An 11,673-nucleotide genomic window follows, 5' to 3' on the forward strand; every position below is an offset into this window, starting at 1 on the left:
TTCTTCATCAAAGAATCTCAGAATCTTCTCAAGAATCTCCCAAAGCTATAAGAAACTACTCAAGAACCTCCGCACACTCATGCACAGAGCTCAGTCGCTAGAGGTTCTCGCTTGTAAGGCATGGATACTTGAACCCGAATTGTATCCGAGGTTCTCGCTTGTAAGGCATGGATACTTGAACTCGAATTGTATCCGAATCAAGAAACTAGACCAACTTCAAATTATATCGACTTTTAAATTAGTAGTGGCACATCGATTGTAAACCACAGTACACGGGTACCATGGACGTCCTCTCAGCCTCAAGAAGAGTCTGTACATGGATCCTTCTTCTCTGTGCTACCACTTTGGCTATCTCTCTGGCCTACGTTTCTTGGAAACTCTTTCTGACCTTGTGGTTTAAGCCCCTTCGAGCCAAGCGCTTCTTCGCAGGTCAGGGTTTGAGAGGTTTCCCGTACCGTGCGTTCAGCGGAAACGCCCCCGAGATCGCTGCTTTGACAAAGCAAGCTGCCAGCGCTCCTATGACCCGGCTCTCCCACGACATCGCTCCACGGATCCTACCACATTTCTTCTTATGGTCACAGAGATTTGGTGATGCTTTGTTCCTAGGACTCCAATCTGATTTTGTTGTTAGTACCGCACTCTAACAGTATTTGACTGCATTTCTGTAGGCAACCCATTTTTCTTTTGGTTCGGCCCGGAAGCCAGCGTATTTGTGACGGAGCCTGAGGAAGCACGGGAAGTCCTGTCGAACAAGTTTGGGCACTACTCGAAGCCCAAACCTAGCCCTGAAATAATCGAGTTGGTCGGCGAGGGTCTAGTGTTTCTTCCAGCAGAGAAATGGGCTGCACATCGTCGAATTATCAGCCCCGCCTTCTTTTCGGAGAAGCTCAAGGTGCATTTCTAGAAATGAAGTGCCGTAACACTAACGCTTTCTCACGATTTGGCGTTCGTACTGTGAATCGTATTGGATTCTCGGATGATTTCGTGATACAATTCTTTTACACAGGCTATGACGCCCACAATTGCAGCATGCGCGGTCTCTATCATGGATAAATGGGGATCTGAGATCGACAAAGATGAGTCAAAATGTAAGGAGATTGAAGTTTTGGGAGAGTTTACAAATTTGACCGCCGATATTATTGCACACACGGCCTTCGGCAGCAGTTTAGCAGATCAGGGTAAGCGATTGTTCGAGATACAGCATGAACAGCAAGTTCTCCTTGGCAAGAGCGCTCATAATATCCACATCCCAGGATCAAGGTAAGCCACGACTCCGTCCCCACAGCTTCCCGCAGCCGATCAATCGCTGTTTCTCATTCTGTAAAACAAATCTCCAAAGGCAGCTGTTAAAGAGTGGGTTGGCATACTATATGCCAATTGTAAGCAAATGCAGCCGCCCGATTTCGAGAGGAACTCCATCGGAAATTCATTTGAATTCTCCCCGGATTTCTGCGCAAGGAGCCTTGTTAACTTCCTCTTTTGTCGGCTGCATGGTGTGAAGATTGTTGCCAACGTCTACGAATCTCCGCCGTTGGATGCTCGCTAGCCAAATGAACAAGTTGTTGCGTAAGATGATCTACAGCCGCCTGGAAGCTGAGAGCGCAAGCTCGTATGGGGACGATCTACTAGGGGTGATGGTGGCTGCGAACGCAAAGATATTGCAAGGGACACAAAAGAACCTGACGCTGGAGATAGGAGAGATTATGGAGGAGTGCAAGACGTTCATGTTCGCGGGGCACGATACGACGTCGACGCTGTTAACATGGACGGTGATGCTTTTGGGGAGTGACGTGGGGTGGCAAGAGCGGGCGCGAGAGGAGGTGCTGGCGGTGTGTGGGAAAAATGTACCCAGCGCAGACGCAGTCAACCGCCTCAAGATCGTAAGTACTTGAATCTTATATATTAAAATCGAATAGCAGCATCAGGAGTGTGGACTCAATTGGCCGTTTGCTCTTTCCTCTTCACAGCCCAATGCCGAAAACTAAGCTAACACAGACAATTAAACAAGTCTTCACGCCGAAAACCAAGCTACTGCTTACTGGCAACATTTTTCCCGGGGGAGGGTGGACGTCCAAACTTTTCCTGGCTTCGAGTGTGCTGCTTGATACGAGGAGAAGTAGAGATTGCAGAATAGGAGGGACCATGCAAGAAGTGAGATTATTATAATTAGGAGGAAGACCAGCCATCTTGGGAAAACGGACATGTTGTTTTTCCAAAGCTAAAGGACGTGGACGAGCTACTGCATGCAGTGCAAGATGTCCCATAGCTTCGCAATCAAAATGTGACTAAAGCGGTACCTTTTGCATAAATAGGATAAGCACCTGCCTATCACACAACTTTCAATCTGGATCATTCACCCATTCAATATGCTGTGAATTCCGTCATACAGAACACTAGAGAACATAGAATAACAGAACAGCTTTTTTAAGCTTCCTCTGCTTCAACCCCCTGTAGCGTGTTGTCCATCTCGCTCTTATTCCCTTGTTAGTTGTCCTTTACGAACGAAGGGAACAATTTCAAGTATACATCCAGCTCCAGTCGAATGCATGACTTCCTCCAGGTAAAGCTCTCTAGGAAACAAGCTGGCTGCAGGTATATTCCAACCCGCTTCGGTCTAGAATTTTGATAATTGTTCATAAACTGATGTATTAATTTCATTCAGTTGGATTCTATATCATTTTGTTACGATGGAGCCTCGTTGGCCTTGCTGCATCCAGGGAATACAATTCAGTAAATAGCGAACAAAGTTTAGATGTTTTCTTTGCATGTAGCAAACATATGAGAGTGGCGCAAGTAACATGGTCAATGGATGTGTTCTTCATCACCATTGCATGCACGTTTTTTGCGTTTGGGCTCTCTTGCTTTGTGCATGTTCTGGATTTTCTGGAATTAGCAGCTAGTTGTTTGATTGCATTCGTGACTATGCTCAAGTCATTGAAAGTTTATATGGTGCTGTGTAGGTAGTTTCATAGTTATAGGCGGTTTGATTGCGTTTGATTGCGTTGATGAGCCAACCAAGTATGGTTTAAGAAGTTGCAAAGATTGACCAAGGAGTTTTGGCTCAAGAGTAGCAAGAGCTACTTAAGGCAATTGCAAGATCACAAAGTGTGCATTTTACAAAGGCTTCAACTTGTTCACCGTGTTAATGCACTCAATGGCTTTACTACAAGTTGACAAACAAGTGAGACTAGTTGGGTAGTGATGATCCATGGAAAACTTTATCGTAATGTTCCAAAAAAACTAGCAAACTATATACAATGTACCTTAGAATTTGGAAATTTATCTAGAAATAATATTTTTGCATGTTTGCAAATTCTTTTATATTTTAGTTATGTTTTGGCCCTAAAACTTGAACATTTTTAGGAAAAACTTGCAAGTTCTATAAAACAAGAGTTCTTCATGAACATCAAAACAATGTAAGGAAAAGCAGAGTCGAATTCTTATGCTCAGTAGGTTAGCTTTCCAATCAAGTGACTAGCTAACCCCATTGATTGTGCATGATATTGTGGGTGCAGGTGGGGATGGTGCTCAATGAGGTGCTAAGACTATATCCACCAGCTCCATTGGTGGCTAGGCAAGCTCCCAAGGACATGAAGCTAGGAGAGAAGCTAGTGTTAGCAAAGGACACAAATATATATGTGCCTATCATTGCCTTCCACCATGATCCCATATTTTGGGGTCCCGATGTCAACCAATTCAACCCTTCACGCTTTGCTGACGGCCCAACTAAGGCCTCCGCAAATCCCTATGCCTTCATGCCTTTTAGCTTGGGGCCTCGTAGTTGCTTTGGCCAGACATTTGCCATGCTAGAGGCCAAGGTCGCCCTCTCCATCCTTCTTCAACGCTTCTCCTTTTGCCTCTCCCCCTCCTACACCCACTCCCCTGCCACCCTTCTGAATTTGCAACCCCAACATGGCATGCATATCATCTTCCATAAGCTCCCCACCTAAATAGCTAGTGCTGTCCCCAGGTAGTTGACCTCTTAGTCATTGTAAATTGAAACGTTATAGCATATAGTATGGAGAAATCATTCTATAACATTACTTGCATTGTATTGTGCTCATGACATACGTTGCAAGTAGTCATTTAAAGGTAGCAAGAGAGGTAAATGTTGCAATCCTTCATGGGTTCATTCACGAGTTCGATGTAATTAGTACAAAGCATGCTCGACTATTTTACAATTAAGGTTAAATTTAGAAATGAGATTTGCAATCAAAGTCAAGGGCATTAGTTTTCTCAAAGAATTCAATATGTAACTTCTATGGAGTTGTATTCTCTTTAAATCTGAACATCCCTAAAGTAGATTGAATTCACAAACAAGGTTTCCAATTAAACTCAAGGGCATTAGCTTTTTCTAAAAGAATCCAATATGTGACTTATGTTGAGTTGTATTCTCTTTAAATTTGAATATCCTGCAAAAAATCCTTTGGCAAGTACATTCTGTAATACTCCCAAGTAAAAGGTATGCTTGGAAGCGACAAGTTTGGCAACTTTTGCACCATTTGGGATCCAAGGAAGAGAGAATGATAGTAGAGGTGAGCCAACTATCTAAGCAAAGGCAAGCGCCATTGGGACAAGAGACAAACCTGAGAAAGGGAAGAGAAACAAGGACGAGTAGTAGGAGAATATGACCTTTTAACCTCCATCGAGCTCCCGTCCTAATTAAACTATGTGTGAAGTCTATTGGTATTATGTGTTTATAAAATTTGATCTACTTTGTGTCTCTAATGCTCCATGTCTCACTGTTAGACTTAATAAAACATAATAAAAAGGCAAAAATGTTTATTCATCTTTTGTTTGTCAGCAAAATTCTTTATTTTATTATACCCCAAAAAAAAAAGGAAGTATTTGATGGATTTGAGATTAAGAAAACCTAATCCATGTTTAATATTAGCTTCGGTTGAAAATATCCCAAAAATATTGCTGCAACAATATTTTACAAGCCCTTGGATACATTCTGTAATTTTTCAATGGATTCCTTGTCTTGCATTTGTGCTACCTCTAAAAGGTTTAAACCTTTTTTATAAGACTTGGATGACTTTGGGTCTCATGTTTTATCAACAAACCCACTGCTCTTTTGACACCCAGTTCTGCAAGACTTTTTGAAAAAGGGTCTTAACCATATTCCCTCTCTCCCAGTAAATCCCTATCCGGTTATCAAGGAATTATGTTTGGCATGGTCCAAAGTTAGTAATTGGATATCTTGGTCACATTGTTTTAGCTGAAGGTATTTGAGTAGATTCCAAGAAAGTAGAGGCAATAGTGAACTAGCCACAGCCTAAAGATATTCATGAGTTACGATCTTTTCTAGGTTTGTGTAGTTTTTACCGAAGATTTGTTAAGAAATTTGCACACAAGGCACATCCATTGACTGAACTTCTACGTAAGACTTGTGCTTTCTATTGGGAAGAAAAACACACTTTAGCCTTCTGATGACTTAAACAAGAAATGTCTCGAACCCCAATTTGACAATGCTAGACTTCACGAGACCTTTTATTGTCATGGTCACTGATGCTAGTGGGTAGGGTTTTGGGGCTGTGCTTATGCAAGATAACCATCCGATTGCCTTTGAGTCATGTAAGTTGAAACCAACGGAGCTAAACTATTCCATATGATAAAGAATGTTCAGCCCCAATTATTTAGATGCATACTAGCTACTAATTCTATCTTAGAAAAACCGCTTGAATAACATTAGTTTAAGACTGAGAGTCTTTGGGTTTACATTTGAAATCATGAATCAAGGCTTGTCCATCAAGATACACTGCCCATTTTCTAGCTTCGCGTGCATCTTTCACTTTAGCAACCTCAACATTCCTTTGTTTGAGTTGAGTTGGAGTGAGCTCCTTAGATATCCATACCCGTGTACCTTTCAGCTTGTTTCTCTATTGGAGAACCTTAGTTCTTTGTGCCCTCTCTATGAAATAAACTTGTACTTGTGTTCCCTTTTAAAAAATACAACTGATATCAGTTTCATCCCATTCTATCTGCGGTATCTACTAGACGTGTTTATAGATGCACTGATAGACGTGCACACATAATATTTTTTAAATTTACAGAATGTTGTGTATGATGTGTATGCTATGTAGTTACATGAATCCCATTTCCACATTGTGTAATTCAATTCTTACAGCAATCCGCATTTTAATTAGCACTCTTGCAAGCACATCTATAGCCGACAATTACAATTCCAAATAAAACATTACAACTCCAAAACTGAACTAGGCATTAATTGACAGAACATTGCACAAGAAAATTGAAGCTCAAAAAGTGCTTGTATGTATATATAACACGAAGCTAAGCCACGTCAAGTGGCTTCAAGTACAAAAAATAAGAGGAGTGTATATACAAGAGGCACGAAGCCAAGCCAGTGGCTTTAAGTACAAAAAAGAGTAGCTAGCACTACTTCTATATCTAATCTAAGTTCTCCACGTCCTCGCTCCCTTCCATGCTCCCTTTTGTGCTCCCTTCTCTGCCTCCTTCCTCGTCTTCTTGTGTAGGGGCCTATAAACAAGGGACAACATATATCGATGTATGAAAAATCAAATCTTTACTTATAATATTGACATTATTTAATTACTTTCAAATACCTCGAGGGCCGCTCCAGTAGCCCGGATATACTACTCCTCAGTAATCAACCCATCATGATAGAAGTGCTTCCATGTATCTCCTTTGCGATGGTGGCAGTGGTAGGCTATCTCGACAGGAGTAGGGTATCTGCCCATGATATCAAGCTGCAAGACGACACAATTTGTGGAGGGGTTAGTACAAAGAAATAACCTCCTAATAAACTACATAAGCAATATAATTTGAGATCGATACTTACAAATTGGGCCTCCCATGATTCAACACCCCCTGCTCCAAAATGCATGCTTCCATATTGCTCCATCTGGATCCTTCGTGCCTCCACATGCTGCAGACTGGTGGGGTCCTCCCTTGCTGACTTCATTGCTTTCTTCCACTCTTGCTTGTGAGTGGTATGGGGCGGGCCCCTTGGTGGTTGACCTCCCTTGAGCCTGGCAAGCTCCGCTAGTGCCTGCCTCTTAAGCAAAGATCTTTTATTGCCAAGTATCGTAACAATCTTTGACTTGGCTCATTTATCTGTGAACTGACGATTGGGGGGGTTAGGATACCTAGAGCGAACAGCAGCGAGGGTCTCATCAGCCAACCCCTTTGGCTGGTCTTTGTAGTAGATAAAGCAATCTCTGTAATTGTTACCAATTACAGAGCGCATGAAGGCCATGATGTCCTTCCCCTGTGCATCCATCAAGATGCCTCCTGTCTGAGTGGTCATAGAAGATCGTACCATCACCCGAAGGCACGTCTAAATCATCTGAATCATCATCGTCCCCACCACCACCCCTCCCAAAGCACTGTGCCATGCATCCCCCACCGCTCTCCCTGCTACTATGCCTGCTACCATGTCGTGTCGAGCTAGTATACTAGCCACTCTTAGCTGGAGACTGCACGGGACTACGTGGACCACTCGTAGCTGGAGAACCGAGTCTCGACTGCCCAGGAGTATGCCGACAGCTTTGCGAGACAGGACCTCCTGACGGCATGGAGGAAGGGGCATGAGACGGCATGGGGGAAGGGGCATAAGACGGCATGGGGGAAGGGCCTTGGCTGTGTAGCCGGCTAGGCTGTGCTGACTCTACTAGGGTAATCGTAGCTGGTGTGGGGCTAGGGTGGTTTGGAGTTTGTAGTGAACACCTGGGGGGAGGCAAGAGAAGAGAAGGGAAAGGAAGAAAAGAGTCTAAAACTGTCGGAGCATGTCTATAGACACGTTTGAGAAGCACATCTATTTTTTCATTTAACAGCGCATCTATAGATGCAGCTGTCTATTTTGTAAACAGGCTAGACACGCATCTAGATGCGCCTATAGATGCGGCTTTAGACGTGCTCTGAGACACATCTATAGACGCGCTCCAATAGACGGACTATTCTAAAAAGTGGAAAAGGACTTGTGCCCGACACAAAAGCGTAACACTGATACCAAAATCATTCGTTTCTTGGATACGACAAAGGACAAATCCAAAGAGTGCAACTTTCAAAGAAGATCAACCGTAAAGAGACTTACCTTGGATAGAGGATACAGGTATGGAAGCTTCTTGTCCTTCTTCAAAGTTGCTTCTCTTCCTTGTTCACCCTCTTCTCCTGTAAGCCTGGAAGTAAGTGTGGGTGCCTTCCTCTCGTGTAAGCTTGGAAGTAAGTGTGGGTGCCTTCCTCTTAAGTGTCGGACTGTGGATCTGTTTATGGCAAAGCAAGCAAGACGCACCAAGTTTATGTGAAGAAAAGAAAAGCAAGCGCACTAAAAGTAGATTTGAAGACCGTGTCTATAGCTACGTCTAAAACCGTGTTTATAAGCGTGTCTATAAGCACGTGTAATTGCATGTCTAAATACACATAGCAGATGCGGTTTTAGATGCATGTATAGACATGAACCATAGATTAGACAGACGCAGTTTTAGACGCACCACAGAGTTTTAAAATTAAATATTTGAAGAAAAGCAAAATTTTTTTTGGTTGTTTGTTTATAGGATGTCTTCATCTTCAACAAGTAGCTCCAGTGAGGATGAATCCCTCCATATCCACCATCATGAAATGTGGTTGGAGCAAAAAATCAAATGTATGTGTAATCGATGTCGAGGAAACATGTATCGTGCATGCAGGATTACACTTAATCATATCTCAAAGTATGGAGAATGGGATGCGACCGTAAACATGGTAAGTGTTAAAAAGTTAAGGTTGATTGAGATACCTATGGGTGTTCATATGTTTGAGTTATGATCCCGTTTTTATTTCGAACACATAATAGAAACACACAAGATTGCGGCATTATTGCTAGCTTTGAGGGAGCCAATGGAGCCAATGGAGCCATGGTTGTCTATCAACCAATGGTGGATAATAATAGATGGTGGCATGTCATACCTATTATGCCACGTTCCAAAGTGATGTATAGTACATTTACTAATATGTACATTTACTAATATGGAGCGTATGGAGGATGATCATGGCCATGGAGGTGATGATGACCGTGATATGAGAGAGGAGGATGATCATGAGATAGGCGATATAAATATTGAGGCCATTACCCGTGAGGACGAGCCTACCATTGGTAATGCTGATTTCGATGAGCACATGAGTAGCACAAGTAGTAGTGGGTTGAATGTATTTGTAGATCTAAACACTTGTTTGGATTTTGAAGTAGATAGTTTGGCAAGGGTTGATCTCATTGAGGATGAGATTGAACCGTAGCCCATCATTGATATTGGCAAAACTATTTTACATATTGTCTCATTCTCCTCACCTCACTTAATTCTTATATATGTGGGCTTGCAAAAAAGCATTGATGTTTTTGCTAGAATTATGTGCTTTGGTAATCATGGGCAATGTTTGGAAAGCAGTGATGTACACCAAAATCTCACTTTTTGTATTCTCTGTTTTGCGTCTAAATACGTATCTAATTCTCAATGTAGACACGCTAATACACGTGCAAATAGACACGTTGATAAACACAATGTTAGACGGGCCCATACTTTCTCAGTGTAGATGCACTAATAGACGTGTTAATACATGCATAAATAGACGTGCTATTAGATGCACTATTAGATGCGCTCGTAATTTCTCTATTCAAGCAACGCCTATAGACGCACTCGCTATTTTGCGCGTCTATCAAGCGCGTCTATAGTTGCTTTGTGTTGTTGTGAATTTATCATTAAAGTATCCAAACTTAGAGAAGTTGAAATGCTTAAAGCATTTTATTTGTCTGCTCGGTTCATGGATGATCTAATTTTTATCAATAATGACTTTGTGGTGAATTGTCTTTCCCATAATAGATCCATTGACCTAACTGACCCAATGAGTATTTACCCGTTGGAGATCATTACTATCAAACCCACTTATGACACTTATTGTATCACTTTTATCAACACTTCAATTACACTTTTGAGGCCTTTTATTGGTGAGTATGAGACGCACACATTTTAGAAAAAATATAAATTACCTTGTCCTAATGTCTCTTTCATCCATGCTACAGGTAATCAACCCGCAAGTTGTGCATATAAAGTGTGTGTTTCACAAGTTCTTCCACTTATTTACAATGCTTCACCCTATTCTTGGGATTATATGGATTTGGATAGACTAATCGGCTTAGTTGCTAAAAATGGATTTGATCCTAACTTAATCAGTAAAAATATCCTTAGCTTTTTTAAGAAGAACGGGTTTCTTGGTTTATGCTAATTTGAGATTCATTTTACTCTTGGGTGAGGGGTAAGTTCCACATGGTGGGCTTATTACCCCTCACCATGTGGTCTTATCCATCAGGTTGGGGGTGGGACACACACACACACACACAAGGATACTTTCTCTCACATATACATCACTACAACGCATAGGCCCTTTTCCGATGAAAATATCAATGTTTTTTACACTTTTTTTTTTGACGAGTGCAAAGATCGTTATTTACGTGGTTATAAGCATCGAAAAAGAACGGTTGCTATATAAGCGTCGCTATATGGTGACGCTAATAAACATCCCTATATAGCAACACTGGTAAATGTCACTATATAGCAACACTGGTAAATCTCGCTATAGCGACAATTAACAGAACTAAAAAAAAACATTAGTGGGGTCCGAGACCTCATCAATCTATAATCCAAATAAGTTAGGCGATAACGCGCATCCCTACTTCACTCTAATATTGCTAACCACCATGTCAAGCATCCCCCTCAAGGGCCCAAACTTTGCCAATCACTGTCTCATACAATGTGTAGATCCCCCAATGCATAATCTCTCGTACACCGATGTCTTGCAATCTTTGCATCAAATGAACGCATGGTATTATATCAAAAGCCTTGAGGGGATCCACAAAGTAGAAGTAGAAAGTCCTTTTCCCTCCTTCCCCCACATGCTCGTCCTCCTCAATGATGGCTTTGAGTGTGAAGATGTGATCCACAATAGTGAAGTCCCATTCAAAGTCGGCTTGTCCAGCTGCTCTCACGTCTAAAGAGAAGCCGACAACTTACCACTAGTAATGATACTAATACCACCTTTGAAAGAGCAGTAAAATAAAGACTTCTATGAGAAGCAACTTTCTAAGACAGTAGCTAAGAAAGGGGCATGCAACACTGTAGCTTACAACACAATCATAGAAGAATATTGAGCCTCTACATTAAAATTTAAAAAAGTTATGTTTCTCATGGGACTTATCATCTTACATGTGCTATTCCCCATATGCTAAAAGTTAAAAAAAGCATGTCATCTAAAATTATTCTAGTTAACACGAAAACCAAGTTGACTTGGCTGATGTTTAATTGTAATTCTCTTTACTTATTAATAAATTGTTCAAGAATTACCATTTTTTTTCATTCAACACAATAGACTTTTTATGTTTTCATGATCATGAATGTCCTAGGTTATCATATATTGAGTCCATATAATATTGAATATGACACCAATTTTAAGTTGTTTAGGAGTTATTTTCTTACATTCTTATATGTAACAAGAATAACTAAGGATGAATGAACTTCTTACAAATTAATAATTGAGCCAAGCCATGCTTCAATAATAGAATTACTTTTTTTGAATATTTCATCATTACCATCAGAAGACTAAAACATTTGCTAAAATACACTATGTAAGTAACATAAGTAAAGATAATCTAATAGGCATTGT

At 41.2% G+C, this 11,673-nt stretch overlaps 1 protein-coding gene across 1 annotated transcript; it reads left to right on the top strand.

Annotated features, from left to right (window-relative positions):
- Window positions 1-274: 274 nt before the first annotated feature.
- LOC147903445 (cytochrome P450 CYP72A616-like) lies at window positions 275-3,950 on the top strand. Its single transcript, XM_087371721.1, has 5 exons — window positions 275-588; window positions 669-892; window positions 1,007-1,260; window positions 1,502-1,880; window positions 3,516-3,950. Exons 1-5 carry the CDS (start codon window positions 282-284, stop codon window positions 3,948-3,950), a joined length of 1,599 nt encoding a protein of 532 aa, XP_087227847.1. The 5' UTR covers window positions 275-281.
- Window positions 3,951-11,673: the final 7,723 nt, after the last annotated feature.

This window comes from Dipteris shenzhenensis, chromosome 3, assembly GCF_047967505.1.
Source record: "Dipteris shenzhenensis isolate YYH24624 ecotype China chromosome 3, Dip_SZ_1.0, whole genome shotgun sequence".
Lineage (NCBI taxonomy): Eukaryota > Viridiplantae > Streptophyta > Polypodiopsida > Gleicheniales > Dipteridaceae > Dipteris > Dipteris shenzhenensis.